This window comes from Barbatula barbatula (genome assembly GCF_947034865.1).
Source record: "Barbatula barbatula genome assembly, chromosome: 24".
In the NCBI taxonomy this organism is placed as follows: Eukaryota; Metazoa; Chordata; class Actinopteri; order Cypriniformes; family Nemacheilidae; genus Barbatula; species Barbatula barbatula.
Genome location: NC_136787.1, coordinates 10,813,367 through 10,831,404, shown reverse-complemented (window position 1 = coordinate 10,831,404; position 18,038 = coordinate 10,813,367). Strand labels below are relative to the sequence as shown.

General features: G+C 43.0%; 1 protein-coding gene across 4 annotated transcripts in view; it reads left to right on the top strand.

The window, feature by feature from the left end:
* The window catches only part of cadm2a (cell adhesion molecule 2a), a 279,639-nt gene that overhangs the window by 116,290 nt on the left and 145,311 nt on the right, over positions 1–18,038 (top strand). The window contains exon 1 of one of the 4 annotated variants that reach the window (XM_079447825.1): positions 15,932–16,067. The exons of the other annotated variants lie outside the window; for them this stretch is intronic. Within the exon in view, the coding sequence (XP_079303951.1) occupies positions 16,058–16,067 (10 nt within the window). The 5' untranslated portion in view covers positions 15,932–16,057. Of the gene's footprint in view, positions 1–15,931; positions 16,068–18,038 lie in introns of those variants that run through there. 4 annotated transcript variants of the gene reach the window in all.

Here is an 18,038-nt window from a genome sequence, read left to right as displayed (position 1 = left end):
CAGCCTGTATATGCCTTTTGCTGAGATAGATATACTGAGTAATAGCATGAAAGGTCTCGGAGTAATGCTGCAACTAACAAGTCTCGGCCTTGGGTGGTGCATCCACGGACTGCACACCGACTGTCTGATTCATATTGTAGGTAGTGGCCGTTTGTATAATACAGCTGTATCAATAGCTCCTCATGGGCATACGATGTGATTAATGCTGTTAAATCGATTAATCGCGATTATTCGATTCCAGAATGAATGTTTGTTTTTATATGTGTGGCATATAATGCGAGGCCTGTATGTGTGTGTATTGTGCATAATGTAAATATTTGATATACATACATATTTGTGTGCATCTTTATATACAGTACATTAAAATATACACGCCATGCACATTTATTATGGAGTCGATTAATCACGATTCATCGATTTAGCTAGATGTGAAATTTCCATAACTTCATGATGATGTTCACACATCTATCAGCATGCTTGCTTTCTTAGCATGCAGTTAACCAAATCTAAATCAAACCAATTGAAGAAGGCATAGCAACACTGATGTATAGCAGATGGCCTGACTCTCAATGCACTCACAGTCTTTTAATTTCTCTTCTGATTGGTGTACGCCGTCAGAATAAACGAATCGCCATTTTTACAACAGCCACCTGTTCACCAGATAGTGTTGAGGAACGCAGAAGGCAGTTTTGGACCGGAAACCTCTCAGAATAAGAGGAACTTTATTAGAACAACGCATTGCTTGATTTTTAATACTGCGCATGCCATCTGCTCTCCATCGCAGAGTATAGGATGAATAGCACTTCTGGAGGATTATTTGCTTCCAATTTAGTTGTATCTGTTACCATTTCTGTATGCTTGTGTACATACAGTAGTTCCGCACGGGCACTCTGTGTTCGTAACGGTCAAAATCAGCTGCCAATTTAAGGATCGCTGCTCATTCATTTTGAAGACGGGTGGCCGTCTCATAAAGGACGATTTGTATGATTCATGCCGCACGCTACGCTTTGCTATTGATTCAGAGCTGGCCCGTCTTCAATTACCGCCCCATTACAACACGCATCACTCAAAGGAAATGCTGGGGAAATTACATTAGTTGTTTCTTTTTTGCTTTCTTCCATCTCCTCTCGTCACCTTCGCTTCACCATAGCAACTAAACCCATTTGAAAACATTACCGTGCCGAGCCCAAGAAAATAGCAGACAGCAAATGTTGTTCGTGTTTAAGTGCTGAAGCAGGCAATTATAGATCTTCCCTTCCTGTTTGGTAAAACATTGACTTTTTTTGCTCAGTTTATGCAACATGTGATATTAATAAAAATCAGAAAAATATAGTCTATATCTTAAACACACTTCTAGAAGATTTTGAGCTTATATGATTCAGTCTGTAATTAATAAAAGACAAAATCCCTTCAAGGAGATGCAGAAAACAAATACAAAGTAATAAACTTTAACTGACAGTAGATGCACCCTAAGGTACACGACTAATAACAAAACTTATTTTTAAGTTAATATCCAAAAATGATGGATGAGTCAAACAGGAGCTTCAGGGAATGCTTTCTTGTTTTTTCCCCTGTAAGATTACATGTTATGTCTTGTTAATTTGATAATACAAATTGAGCCTTTGTCATGCTTTGACTTACTGATCAGTCAAGTTTTTGCTCTTTTTTTTCTAATTTAAAACGATAGTTCACCCAAAAAAATGTATTCTGTTATAATTGACTTCCCGCCATGTGGTTCAAAGCCTGTATGTGACTTTTCTGTAAAATGCTAAAGTCAAATGCAGGGATGGCAATTGTCACCTTTCAGCGAATTTCGGCTTTTTGGATGGTTTCAAAATGGGTCATTATTGTGATTTGTGTTGATCCAATGAGTTTATGAAAATGGGGGGTGAGGGTGGTCTTAGAGTCTTTGGACGGGGTCGTGGTGAGTGAAGTGTTGGGCATAATGCGTTACTGTAGTTTAATTACTTTTTTGGTAACAGAGTGATATTTATTTATTCTTCTACGAAGAAATCATCATAGAAGCACTAGTTAAGATATACAAGTTAGAAGAAACTAACGAGAGACTTTACATTATGGAACATGCAGGTTTAGAAATACTAGAGTTCACAAAGGGAAAACGTTTTAAGTTCAAATGTTTCACTATTATTATTTATTCTATTTCAATAAAGTTTAGTCATGAGAAGGCTAAAGAGGTTATTTAGGTTTTTGAGGGGGGGTAGTAATGTAACTAACTTACTTTTGAAATAAAGTAACTGTGAGAATCTAGGTTTTCGTTTGCTGTGACACACATGTCACTAGAAGTTGCGACTAGGAGGTGGAGGATATTAGTGGAATAATAACTGTGTTAATCTACGCAAGAGCTGCGCTACAGTATGTGATAGTCTACAAGCGTTCATAGACACCACACTGCAACACCAGATATCTTGTGCAACATATGTGAGTGTTGTGTTTGGTTTTTAGTACAACATCGCAGATTGTATCTCACCTTATGTTGTTACAACGCAAAATTTTAATCTGTCACTATGGTTACAGGCATGCTGTGCAAATACTATACGAGTTTAACAGCTCATTCATGTTTAGACTAGAGCTGCAACTGTAAACTGCTATGTGAACAGAGCGCCTTGAAGTAAACGCGAAGAGTTAATTTGCTAAAACGGATAACTCCGTTTTTGTTCGTTCATAAACTTTGTTTTATATTGTGCATTCCAAGTAATAGAATTTAAACAGTTGGGTTGTTTTGATGATATAATAAAAATACATATAAGTAACACAGTAAAACACGATGACACAATAAAAACGTGATTTATGAAAATGAATAAAAATGTGGTTCATTCGGTTTTGCAAATGAACTCTTCATGTGGTTGTCTATCCTAGAAACTTTGAGGAGACCATGGAATAATCTGATTATGTGAATTGATTATGAAATTCAAATTGTCATAATTTTCTAATAGTGATATATACAGTATGTGTAACTATTTATAAACTATGAGTCAAAATGTCATAGTCTATGAAAACCTAACCCCTATATAGAATTTTGGTTACCAACAGTCTTCATAATATCTGAATGATGAAATATTTTATGTATTTACACGTATATATAAGACCTGTGTGTTTAGATGAACAGGGCTTTGCAGAAAGGACCTTAACCCAGGTGAAATAAAGTGCAATGGAATATATTTTCTTTATGTTTTAAGTATATTAAGTAAAAACGTATATTCCAGGTTGTGTTTTAGGGGTGATACTTACTAGAGTTCATAGTGATGTTGGACTCTGTTTTGTTCACTTAGACTAATGATATCAGTTGTAATTGCTTTCAATTGCTTTTCTTTTTTCAGTTGACTGTGGTATGCAGTTGGCTGTCTCCAATCAGATTTGCAGTCTCTCCAGTTTATAACCATGTTACTGAATGATTTAACAAATTGACAAAAAGCAAACTGCAGTTAAAACTGCTATTACTGAAAACCGACGTGTTTACCAAAATCTCAATATCTTTCCAATGGGAACGTTCCACCAAGGAGGTGGGGCTTAGGGTTTATGTTGATGTACATAAACACTGGATACATTGTAACACTCATTAAAATGTATTGCCTTGTTCAGGTGATGTTTAACTCCGTAATTTATTATATCCAACGGGAATGTTTCAATACAGGCATTGCCTAGAGGGAACTCATGGGAAATGAGCACATGAACGTTATTAATTGCCTCACATTTCCATTCAGTCAGTTTATTACGGATCAGCAAGGTCCGAAGTGCCGGGTGTCATTAACTAATCTCTCAAATACTCTTCTAAGCCCAGTCGCTTTATGAATTATAATAGCCATGTAATGAGACTTCACCCAGTAGTCTAAACATCAACAGAGATCTGTTTCAATTTCTTTTACAAAGCTCAAATGCAATTACATACAGTAGTATCGAGGCAAGGTCAGCGTCTGAGATCTTAAAATAGCTCAACATTTTCAGGCTGTGTGCTTCTCATTAACAGTGTTTTAGTGCTTTCTTTGAAGCGTTTCAGTCATTTTCTTATTTGTTGGACAACATCAATGTGTCGTTGAACAGCAAGTGACATGGTTTGGACTTTGTACCAGACAGCCGAGAGCCCGGCAAACCTAAACATCATTTAACATCTGAATTAAATGTACAGGTGTGGTACGACACAGTACATAATACATCAAAATATCTTGTTTTCTGTGGTAAAGTGTTATTTATTCATATAAAATAAGATAATTTCCTATAGCATCTTTTTTTGTTCCACACTAACAGGCGTCTAGAGAAACAGACACTTTGAAAGAGACAAAACGGACTGCGTTCTGAAAAGGTGTTGCGTCGGCTTATCAAAGTATTCATCTATTCATCCGTTCGTCTTTTGAATCCTCTGACTTTTATAAGCGTCCTCCCTGACTCCAACAGAGCCGACATATTTGCTTTTTCATCTCTTACAGAAGACATCCTCATGGACAATACTTGTATTTTCCTCCTCATCCTTAAGAAATAGCATTGTGTTGAATCTATAGCAACAGATGAGCTGTCTCTATGGAAATAAAGCCTCAGTTGCCTGACAAGACCTTCTGCTCAATTGTACCAATTACAGAGAATCCTTGTGGCTGACCCTGAGCAGATACATTTGATGATTGCGTATCTGGAGATGATTATGTAAATACTGTATAGCAAAAAAAGCTTAAAGGAATGTTTAAGGAATGTTTTTGGTTCAATGCACATTCCAATACAAGAATATAGGAAGGCAATTAAAGTGAAAGTACTTTATTTCTCGGTGTGCATTATTTTATATTAATAAACCCGGTGAGGTTACTGAAATGGCAAATTGATTTACATTCATTAAAATGTTCTTAATTTTTTTAATCATTTTTATTAGGTGTATTAATACAATTTAATGTACATTTTAAAAATCAATAATTTATCATTTGACATTCATAACTTATAGCAAAAACAGCTATAATAATAAAATAAATAATTCACAATATAGCATAAATAACTAGTTACAAAAAGAGCTATAATAATAATACTCATTCAGTGTTATATAATCATAATAACAGTTAACCTTCATTTTGTTTGTTATAATTATTATTCATACATTTTAATATTCATTTAAACGTTCGTGATTATAACTAATAATTTTGTAATTCATAATAAAAAGAGCTGTTGTTATTATTATTATTGTTGTTGTTGTTGTCTCTTAATTATATATCATGTGGAGCACACCACTTCTTCTCATATAACAATATGCTCTCAACGCATTCATGTTAAAAAATAAGACAAATGTTGAACTGAAATGAGTTTATATTGAACCTGAAACACTTCGCTAACATATTGCTACTTTCACTCCCTTATAGTCTTTTATTTCAGCAAATGCGATTTGGTGAGTTATAAAAGCTCTCGTAATCCCCTCGCAAGGTCTTCATAAGGTTGATTGTGTGTCGCCTTTCTGGAACTAGCACTTGGTGAACACTAATAAGTTAAAATCCCAGCGGGACCCAGATGCTGGAATAGACTCGTTTGCGGTCAGCGAAGAGCTGTAGATTATCTGACAAGACCTGGCCACCGCTCGGAAAGTGGATCAGCCACCGGTCTCCACGCACCAGCCTTCAGCCAAGTTTTCAGCCGAATTACATCTTCATTAGGGGAAAATAAGATCTACAGCCGATTCTCCAGGGGGACAAACACACCCAGAGAGCTTTACAAAGTGAGCCTTCAATCTGGGTTCATAGCTGGGCTAATTTAGTCATTAACCGAGCTGACGAAGTGATAAGACTAGGCAGATAAGAATTCAGTTTTATATCACCACCCTGATTCGACTGGTATTTACTTCGGATTTGCAAATGGTTTGCAGCCAATGTTGTGATTATCTGTTAAACGACTGTTTGTTTGTCGGGATCGGCCTCGTCTGAGAGGCGCCGCGTCCCCGTGAGTGCCCGAAGGAGATTCTGGCAAAGCGAATACGAAAAGACGAATCGATAGGCGTTTGATTTGCGCAGAACGAGGCTCTGATGGTTGCCAAACAGTAGTCGTTTTCACTCCTCGGACATTTCACACTGCCACGTGGTGTCAATAAATGATGTTTAATTAACAAAGTTCGGGAGGAGCCGTAGCATATAATCAGCCGGCTGGTCCACAATCAGCAATCACTGCACATACACAATTAGCCATAGCGAGCTCGCTCATAAATAGAGAATCCATCTTACCTGCTCGATCTCCTTAGATTAAGCATCAACGCGATGTCTGAGACCCACGTCATCGACGACAATCTTTCAGCGCCGCCGAGCGCTCATCAATCCAGCTCAGGATCGGATATATCGAGCGATTCTCCGGCTTCATCACGAGGCCGCCCGCTCCGCCGTTCTACACCTCGGAAGGCTAAGCCGAGAGGTGGCACATCGTCTCCTGCCTCAAAGAGACCTCCACCTTCTTCCCCGGCTTCTTCCTACACCTCCGCTTACAACGCGATCCCCGCCATACAGAAATGGACCGTCCAGGGCTTACGACTAGCTCTGTCCAACGCGGACGTCCACTTCCACAGGCGGATGACCAAGGCGGAGCTTTACGGCCTCTACGCCTCTTCCCTGGCGGACACCGCCTCACCGAAGGGCGCTATGGGGGGTTCCGCCACCAAGCCGGGCACGGCTCGCGGTTCTCCGTATTCCCGACCCGGGCAATCCACCTCCGCAGCTAGTCGCGGCCGCCCGCGGGGAAGCCGGAACAGCAGGGCTTCCGCGAGCGCAGGTATCGCCACGGACCCACCGGTCCCTCTCGCCGTTGGCCAGCTTCGGCCTCCTGCAAACACCCCGCCAGCAGTAGCGGGCTGCTCTCGAAGCATTGGCTCACCAGCACCTGGAGCTCCGGTGCTTTACCACCCATTCCCTGCCCCTGGCTCTTGGCCCACGGCGCCTGCGTCGACCACTAGCGCGAGGCTGCCTCAGCTAGCGATGCAGGCGCCGAGTCCTAGCCATTTCCCAACCCCCTCGGTAGCCGCCGCTAGCGCGAGGCTGCCTCAGCTAGCGATGCAGGCGCCGGTTCCTAGCCATTTCCCAGCCACCCTGGTAGCCGCTGCTAGCGCGAGCATGACTCCGCTAGCCGCTCAGGCGGCCGCCATTCCCCCCCTTCTCTCTCTTCCGCAGGCTCGATCGAGCTTCTCATTGGCCTCGGCGACAGCAATGCCAGTGCCAATCAACGCACCAGCCTTGGAACCGCCTCCAGTTTCGGGGAACATAAGAACGCAGATCTTGACAGGTGCGGACACAGACCTTTATTTCCTCCTCTCACCATTATCACCCCCGTCAACCGAGCGGCAGATCACTTACGGTGATCTATCGCTCACATTTAAAAATCAGTCACCCAACCACACCCGCACACTGTCTTTCCCCGAATTTACCGTTGCTTTTTCCCGTTACACTGACGTGATCTGCACTGCGTTCCCTCATAGGAGACGCGAGCTGGGCGATTACCTCGCCATCGTGGCAGAGCTCGCTCTCTCCTACGGGGGCGCGCATTTTTACACTTACCACAAACTTTTCTCCGCCAAGTGTGCCATTCGTGTGGCTCAGTGGAACCAGTGCCCCTACTGGGGCGCACTGGACACTGAGTTGCATAACAGGGTTTTCTTAGGCGTTCGGAATATTTCCTGCGCGGTATGTCGCTCAGTAGCGCATTCCACAATCAACTGTCCCCTAGTCACTCCCTCTCTTCCCCCATGCCCAGTTTCGTCTCCCAAATCCACTTCCTCTGTTCCGCGCCTGCCAAACCGCCCAGCCAACCAAGCTCACGGGCAACCCAGCAGTCTGGAGGCATGCAGGAGCTTCAATTCAGGAAGATGTTCCAGGCAGCGTTGTCACTTCCTGCACGTGTGCCTTTTCTGCAGCGGTGCACACGCTCGTATTGTATGCCCGATGTCCCAAGTGCAGAATAAAAATCTAAAAAATTACCTCTCGACTCCCGTGAACGTTTCTTGTTTGTCTTTCGAGTTGTCTTCGCACCCCGACATTCAGTTCACGGACTACCTTCTGACCGGTCTCTCGAACGGCTTCGACCCCGGCGTTATCAGTCTTCCATCACTCAGCTTAATTTGCCCCAACCTTCAGTCCGCGCTTTCCGAACCAGAGTCAGTCGATCTCCTTATTAAAAAGGAGATTGACGCAAAATTCATTATCGGCCCTTTCGAAGCTCCCCCGTTTTCCGTATTTCGCATCAGCCCCATCGGCGTAGCAACTCGTAAATTCTCTGGAAAAAAGCGCCTCATTTTCGATCTCTCGTCACCGCACGGCTCGGCCTTTCCAAGCATCAACAGCCTCATTCCAATTGAGGAATTTTCGCGGCACTATCACAACATCGATCAAGCCATTACTTTAATAAAACATGCAGGTCGTGGAGCTTGGCTAGCCAAAGTCGACATTACGTCCGCATTTAAAGTCATGCCCATCCACCCAGACTTCTGGCACCTTTTCGGCATACAATTGCGCAATAAATTTTACTTTTCTGTCCGCCTTACTTTCGGCTGCAGAAGCAGCCCCAAAATCTTCGACATGTTGTCAGAGGCAATTTGCTGGATTCTCTCTAACAATTATGCAATTCCCTACCTAATCCACCTACTAGACGATTTTTTAATCATCTCGTCTCCCGACTCGTTTCCAGCTGCGCATCTAGCAAAAGTCCAACAGGTTTTTGAAAAACTCGGCGTCCCCCTTGCCCCAGACAAAACTTCAGGACCGAGCACTTCCATCGAATTTCTCGGAATAAAATTAGACTCTCTTAAATTCCAGGCTTCACTGCCAAAAGAGAAAATCGTCAGAACAATCGTCATCGCTTCCTCGCTGTTAGCAAATCCCCGCTGCTCCAAACGCGAGCTCCTGTCCGTTCTCGGCCATCTGAATTTCGCGATGAGAATAATCCCGCAAGGTCGCCCGTTCGTTTCACACCTCCCCTCTCTCGCGTCCTCCGCGCACGCTTTAGAGGACATGTTATCCATATCCAGCCCCTGCCTTGACGACCTGAGCTTATGGATACAATTTCTCAAGCAATGAAACCTCCAAGCAAGCTCAATTAAAGGTTACATGAGTGGGGTCCAGTTCTTCCACAAGCTCATATTCAACTCTCCATCCGCAGCCATAGCCAGCTCCCAAACATCTATGCTCATCAAGGGCCTTCAAAGAACCCAGCCTGCTCGCCCAGGCAACCTATAACCCTGGATATACTGACCAGATGCATTTCCACCCTCCGTAAAGGATATCACTCCAAGCACGTCGATCGCACGCTCGACTCCATGTTTATCCTAGCCTTTTTCGGCTTTCTAAGATGTTCTGAAATTTCCACCACGTCCATCTTCAACCCCGTAATACATCCAACGTTATCTGACCTATCAGTACTCGATTCAGAGACGATCTCATTCTTAATTAAACAAAGCAAGACGGACCAAACCAGGAGGGGACATTTCATCTACATCTTCAACCTCCAGTCACCGATTCAGCCTTATCAGACCCTTCTAGCCTACCTTCACTTCAGGAAATCTCAGACCAAAACCACATCAGACCCTCTCTTCGTGGATGAATCTAACCGCCCAGTCACACGCTTCTGGTTCCAAAAACACCTCAAGCCGTATTGCTCTTGTCTGGCATTCCCGCAGACCACTTTTCCGGCCACTCCTTCCGCATAGGCGCAGCAACTACAGCCGCCCAAAAAAGCCTATCGCAGTCTCAAATCCAAGCACTAGGGCGCTGGACATCGGAAGCTTTTAAGAGCTACATCAGGTCAGATCTCTCAATCATCAGGGAAGCCCATCGAACCCTCATTTCCCGAATCATCTAAGAGTCCATCCTTCGCCCACATGGGCTCGGGCCTCCACTGTTCGGCCTTCATCTCCCTGGCGGGGGATCTCGCTGCCACTGCAACCGCCTCAGCAATTACCAGGGATTCAGACCCCGCCTGCAGGGGCCATCGCCCAAGTCACGGGCTCTGCCACAGCAGACTCTTCAGCAGAAGCCTCCATCCAAGACGTCGAAGCCAGCGTCGCCGCAGCGATCGCCTCCGCAGAGGCCAGCGCTTCCATCCAAGACGTCGAAGCCAGCGTCGCCGCAGCGATCTCCTCCACAGAGGCCAGTGCTTCCGTCTAAGATGTCGAAGCCAGCGTCGCCGCAGCGATCGCCTCCGCAGAGGCCAATGCTTCCATCTAAGACGTCGAAGCCTGCGTCGCCGCAGCGATCGCCTCCGCAGAGGCCAGTGCTTCCATCCAAGTCATCGAAGCCAGCGTCGCCGCAGCGATCGCCTCCGCAGAGGCCAGTGCTTCCATCCAAGTCATCGAAGCCAGCGTCGCCGCAGCGATCGCCTCCGCAGAGGCCAGTGCTTCCATCCAAATCATCGAAGCCAGCGTCGCCGCAGCGATCGCCTCCGCAGAGGCCAGTGCTTCCATCCAAATCATCGAAGCCAGCGTCGCCGCAGCGATCGCCTCCGCAGAGGCCAGTGCTTCCATCCAAATCATCGAAGCCAGCGTCGCCGCAGCGATCGCCTCCGCAGAGGCCAGTGCTTCCATCCAAGTCATCGAAGCCAGCGTCGCCGCAGCGATCGCCTCCGCAGAGGCCAGTGCTTCCATCCAAATCATCGAAGCCAGCGTCGCCGCAGCGATCGCCTCCGCAGAGGCCAGTGCTTCCATCCAAGTCATCGAAGCCAGCGTCGCCGCAGCGATCGCCTCCGCAGAGGCCAGTGCTTCCATCCAAGTCATCGAAGCCAGCGTCGCCGCAGCGATCGCCTCCGCAGAGGGCAGTGCTTCCATCCAAGACGTCGAAGCCAGCGTCGCCGCAGCGATCTCCTCCACAGAGGCCAGTGCTTCCGTCTAAGATGTCGAAGCCAGCGTCGCCGCAGCGATCGCCTCCGCAGAGGCCAGTGCTTCCGTCTGAGATGTCGAAGCCAGCGTCGCCGCAGCGATCGCCTCCGCAGAGGCCAGTGCTCCCATCTAAGACGTCGAAGCCAGCGTCGCCGCAGCGATCGCCTCCGCAGAGGCCAGTGCTTCCATCTTGTGTTCTGCCATCTACAACTTTCTAAGGATCAAGCACAACAGCAGCTCTCTCCCCAGCAGGAACCTCCATCAGGTGCTCTACTTCAGCTGGATCCCTCCTTCAGTAGCCCCCTCCCAGTATCAGTCCTCATCCAGGGACACCCACGAAGACGGGTTAATTTTAGATAAATCTCTGAATTCCTAGATTTACACCCTCTACGGGCACTAAACCTACTTCCAGCCGCTCATGGGTTTCAACTTCTCATCACTCCAGCAGGCATCTTCGCTCCATATCAGTCTCAACCATCCTTGGAGGAACCCCTGCCCCAGTCTTGCCTCATCTCAAACCACACCTTCTAAGGAGCCACCATCCTCTTGTCCTTACCCGAACGCAGTCCACGCCTCCATACTGTCCAGCACCGCGTTTGGGGGGGTATGCGTACTCCGGCGGCTGTCCAACTTCTTGCTTTATGGGGGGTGTGCTCTGGGCTCAAACCGGTTCCGAGCTCGGCGCACTCACCCTGACCAAGGTGTAGTGTTTCGGGTTCGGATAGATCTGGCGAGCTCGGAGCCCGCTTCCCGGACAGCACGCCAAATACGCATAACCTTCATAACCAAGCTCTTGCTTTATTATCCCTATCAACATCGCTGTTATCTGCGCAGGTGAACTCGTGAAATGATGTTTAATTAACAAAGTTCGGGAGGAGCCGTAGCATATAATCAGCCGGCTGGTCCACAATCAGCAATCACTGCACATACACAATTAGCCATAGCGAGCTCGCTCATAAATAGAGAATCCATCTTACCTGCTCGATCTCCTTAGATTAAGCATCCCTCCTCCACCCCGGCTCCTCTCCCAAACTCACTTTTCTTTTGCAAGAGCCCCGGGGGGTGTGCTCTGGGCTCAAACCGGTTCCGAGCTCGGCGCACTCACCCTGACCAAGGTGTAGTGTTTCGGGTTCGGATAGATCTGGCGAGCTCGGAGCCCGCTTCCCGGACAGCACGCCAAATACGCATAACCTTCATAACCAAGCTCTTGCTTTATTATCCCTATCAACATCGCTGTTATCTGCGCAGGTGAACTCGTGAATGTAATTCAGCCAGTGGCAACTCTGTGTTTTTCTTTATAACACACCTTTGTTGTCAGAAGAAGGGTGAAGAAGTAGTCGGAGAGGTGAGAGAGGAACATTTGTTGATATTCTCAAACACACCAGACTGTGAGGTACATGGTGAAACCAAATGTAAAAGTGCGGTTTCTCTTGTATGATACTTTGCTTCTTGCAAATAGTATGTGTAACTACATGTTTACTGATGCATTGCACAGTCACACTCATACGGGCATTGTGAGTGAGTCTGGCTTATATCGAACCCATTCTTCTGATCATTTCCTACTCTTTCTAGTTATTCTGCCTTTCTGCAAATCAGTCAAGCCATAATAACAGTCCATAATATTAGCATGCAATTGCAATAACAAATTGTCACATTTGTGACCCTATCTGCAAAATACATTTTATTAGAAATATTATTCATTCTAAAGTCACATTATCTTATTATAAATTAGTACCGTCACTGTAGTCGCAGCCATTAAACCTTTAAAATATGTAATATGTGTGTTTTGTAATAAATTATGGATTATATTGATATAATACTACAATTTTCATTTATCATATGGTAAATACTGAAATTAGTGATTTTATTGATATTAAGTTTTATTATTTTGCACAAAAAAACAGTATTTATATACGTTGTTCTTTACAATGTAAATGTAAAAAATATTTTGTATTCCCCACAATCACCCAATTCTTTTCTATTATAATTTGTATTATTTATATTAAATTTTTATATTGTTTCATACGTTTCTTAAAAAGTTGCTATAAAGGCACTATATAAAATAAAGTTTATTGTTATTATTATAACTGTTAATATCATAAAATAACAACAACAACCGTATTAATAATAATAACATCAATAATATTAATAATTATAATCATTATTGTTATTATTAAACGTGCTGAAATTCACATTGGATAAATTCATATGCTTAAATGAATCAACACCAGACAGGTCAAACTTCAGTAGGTAGTTTAAACAAGCATTGCAAATCACACTCATGCACTCTTCCAGTGGACGTTTTCATTTTATGATACCCAAGGTCATCGACCTTTTCAGGGAAACCATGAGGGTCTTGTCATTCTCACCTCTGGTGCAACCGTAAAGGAAGCATGTAGAAAGCAGTTTGGCTGTGCTGAAGACCTTTATTGAAGACCTGTATTCTGTGTAAGTGGGTGGAACACTGTAAGAAAGGCAGAGGGTTGCAGCTGGCAATGGGATCTGGTTTCCTACTGAAGAAAAGAGCTTAATATAGAGGTAAAAATGAAACGGGCTGGAGATGCGAATGCTGACCCGGCTGATCTCAATGCGTCTCGAGTGTGCGGGCTGTGAGAACGGAGAGGAGGGAAAGCGAAAGATTGTATTATTGATAAACATATGAACTCTGTGAGTTTGGAAATGGAAAATAATGTTTATTTCATGAACTCAAGTGCACTGTCGATTGAGATGGTGAAGTTAACATGTTTACATCATCATGGCATACGTGTGTCTGTTTGGGAGAAAGGGAGGTGAAGAGAGATTGCTTAAGTAGTTTCGTCTCGTTTTTTAGTTAATTTTTAACCTTGATATGTAAACAAACACTTAAATTGTTCAATTCTAGAAATGTCCCATTGGGCTGTTTGTTCAATTATCAACAGTTAGAAGTTTTATGAGAGCAGCCAGGTCGTATTCCATAACACTGTGTGAGCAAGAAGACATGTGAGAAGAGCCACAGATAAGCCAACAAACTATTTGAAAGACAACAGGCTAAATTTGTGCCAGGCATTCGTTTTTGGTCCAGCATTGAAGCAATTGTTGAAATACAGTGCTGTAAATATATTTCTGGAATGTGCCAAAAAGCATGGCTTGATATTTATATATAATTTAATAAAACTCATTTGTTTATTGGCTAAAAAGCTTTTATGACCACTGTACTAACCCAAAAGACTTCGTTACATGTTACAAACATATCAAAGGCTTTCCTGAATGCTCAAGTATGTGGACTGAATCCTTGCACGATCAAAAAGGTTAACGTGTTTTATTTATTTGGTAATTATACAAATAAAATTTGCTAAAAATAAAAATAGGTAATAGGATAAGAGACTGAACCAGCAAGTGTAAAGCACTATACGTCTGTACCAAGGGGCAGAGAGCGAGGCGGTGAAAACGAGGTACTTCTGAAGCACTCGTAAGCATGTGTGAGGATTATTATGGTGTAAGGATTCATGCATATGGGCGACAGTGCTCCAGCCCACAGCCTAATGTTCATAATGGAGATGATGGCCCTCCATGTAGATGCGTCAGTGAGGGAAAATCGAGAGGGGTGTCCTCTTCATGCCCTTGCTGAGCTGAACCTCTGATCTCACACTAATTCTCACAATTACACACCCATTATAACAAAAGACGCTTAAACCAGGCTTGCAGCTTTGCCACAATAGTTTATAGTATATTCTTATTGCTAGACCATATTTATAATAAACAACCTTAAAAGGACCAATCAGTAAAATCTAGCGGCATCCAGTGGTGAGGTTGCAAATTGCAACCTTTCGATGCACTTCAGCAGCTGACACAACATGGCGAATTACATGAACCGCAGTGTATGTAGATAGAAATAGCTCATTGTAAGGTAATGAAAACACAACGCTTCATTATGTAAGGTCTTTAAACACCTTTGAACACAAAGTTATGTATATTATATTGCATGTCTGTCACTAGATCAAGAGAAAAATTACAAACTGGTCATTTAAGATACTTTGACAGGTTTATGTCACACTGGTTTTGTTTATTCTGCCTACTGTCCTGTTACTTTATATCAGCTTGTCAGACCATTGGAAAAATGTTTCTCCCCTCTAAGTAAATCTACTTTTTCTTTTCAAATGATGTTATTTTTTGGAAGGATGTGAACTTTTGAGGTACTTACCTTTTAAGGGTTTGACATTAACGCTAAATGCAAGTATAGGTAAGAGCACTAAGGTTGAAATAGTTGCAAAGAAGCAGTTACTATTATATAAATGAGAAATAGGGAAATAGGGAAAGAAAATGAAGGACAAAATAGTCTGGAGCACTCCTCTTTTGAACAATGTTTTGTGCTGAGAGTACAAATGTTTTGTATTTGATAACAATGTGCCAAATGTTGTCATTTTGTCATGATGTGACAATGATCTCTCTCGCACGACCACTTGTGATCAGATCATCCGAGACGGATGTTAGCAGCAGGGGTGAACAGCGTAATTGAGACCCATTTACTTCTGAAATGGTTTCACATCGCTGGTGCTTTACGCCACAGAGTCTTTAGGTTACCTCTCTCATTTTCTCTCTAACTTCCCTCAGGCTCGATACGAGCAGCCGCTTGTTGACTCATTGCTCAGATATGCTGATTATGTTTATTATGAACAAACAAAGACCCATATTTGTTCATCTTCAGTCTTCATTTGAGCAGCAACTGGTTACTGGTTCTTAAAGGGATAGTGCACACACACATTTTTTTATAATTTACTCACCCTTTCCGTCATTCCGAACCTGTATGACTTTCTTTCCTCTCCAGAACACAAATTATGATATTTTCAAGAATGTTGGTAACCGAACAACATTGACATCCTTTGTATGGACACAATATCATAGAGACATTTCTTAAAATATCGTCTTTTGTGTCCCACAGAATGAATGAGAGTCGCACTTTTGAAAATCGTAACAGAATTCAAATTTTTGGGTCACTTTAAGTTTTTCAGAGCTTCATTGCTGACCGCTCTTCTCTCTCTTTCTCTCTCTCGCTCTCCTACCTCTCATCTTCTCAGTGTGAGATATGAGTCAGTCCAGCGTGACAGCTCAGCTAATCCATGTTTAATCATCTTTCCGTGATCTATATCTGACTTCATCGCACTGGGTGCTGGCCTGTGAGCTGGAAACTATAAAGATAAGTTAAAATCGACACCTGGAAGTGGCCTTTTCCACACAAACACCAGATTGGAGCTTATGAAGCAGGGTGAGTCAGATATTAGGGGTCTTCTGTAAAGACGCTAGTCTTCGTTTTAAGTGAGCTTTGTTGGTTGGCCCAAAGTCTACTAGGTAATTGACTGGAACTGCTGGGCACTTCCTCTCCGTATTCTGGGATGATTCATAGACTAAATTTAGCACCAGTCCTGGACTGAATTGTATTTTTAACACTTTATATTTCAGGATTTGCTCAGACTGTAGGAAAAGCAGCAGGGCCAGATTATACAATACTGTTATTGCAGAGAAACTTGCGCCTGGGAAATGGGATTCTTTATATATTGGACCCCTTAACTGTGCAGTCAAAACAAAAAGAGATCCTTGTGTTTTATCGATGAAATAACAACGGTTGTTATAATCAACAAAGATATACGGCATTCTATAGGCAGGCACTAACCTGGTCCGAATTTAACTTTCGGTTATATGATATATATTTCAATGTAAATGAAAACTACTCAACAGTTATTCTTTGCGGAGGTCTACCGGAAGTTACGTTGGGGCCACACAACGTTTATGTTCAAATAAGAAATAAGTCTTACAATGTGAAATAGCCCAATTATAAAAGTTACATTTAAAAAACAACAATGTACGTAAAAAACGTATATATAAATTATACATTTGTTACGTTTGAATTTTGTGCATTCGTATCCATGAAGGATTTAATGCAACTAATGTAAAACAAAACCCTGGTTTATGAAAGGTGTTTATGACAGTACCGGTCACCTCAGAAACTGTATTACGTGTTTCATTATAAAGGAGCAGTCAGCCGGAGCACTGAACTGAATCCAGGCTCTTGTTTTGTTGAGAAATGAAGAGATCTTAAGACACGCTGAACTAATTAGCTGCCGTATTAAAGCCCTGCTGTAGTGCCATTATTTTCTTGCTGTTAAGTTCCTTTAATAAGACAATGACGTACACTGAGGTGTTAATGAGCTTCGTTCGGTCCGCATGCATTGCTAATGATCATGCAAAGTGAGCCCTAAAAAACGCTGAGATTGAAACTATTTTCAACACTATTGTAATGATGCTTCTTGCCATGCAGTCATTTCAACTCGATAGAAATGTGATGTTATAATAATGACTGTAGTTTTCCTTTATTTTCTTGATATATATTTTAATGATATATAAACTATTTGGAGCATGACATTACTCACAGACATGATTTACCTTAAACCAGCACTAGGCCTTTGTTAAACTAGGATATTTAAAGGAGTAGTTCACTTTAAAATAAGCCACCATTAACTTTCCATAGCAGGAATACAAATGACTATGGAAGTGAACTACTTGTTAAAGTCATTTTAAATAAACATACTTTTCGGTTCTCCACCCGTCCAACTCATGCTACATTCTTCAAAGCAGAACTTTGCTTTGACCAAACTTTGTTCCCTAAACAATCATATCTTTGCCCATCTCAAAGCCACAGTGTATGATTATATAGGCTGAAAGTCAGCAGAGAGAGGTCTATAACACAGACCCTCTATTTCAAGATGCTGCAATTCAACTCTGGTGCACCACAGACATAAAACACGAGCACAACCACAAACAGAGAGCAGATTTTCCGACAGTTCGTTCCAAGTCTGTGCGCTATCGCGATCCGAGTACTGAACGGGGACTTGCTCCGCCTGTCAAACCTCATAGTGGAATGTTCACCAGATCTGGCCTGACATGTTGGTAGGTCTGTATTAAAGTGCTTACTCAATCATTTATAAAGGCGGGGATGGATAAGTGGTTGTTCCCCCAAAGTGCATTTTTTTTCTTTCCCAAAAAACATATGAAATGTCAGCAGGTGGCCTGAGAAGAGGATGCTGGGAAGTCATTTTCCACAGCGTGCTTTTGGTTTATCCCAGTGTGAAGGCTGATAGAGCGGTTGGATTTCAAGGAGAAAATAAGCTTTCCTCTTTTGCACTTTATGTTTGGTATGAATTGCAACGTGAACAGTTTTAATGCAGAGATGAGTGGTGTG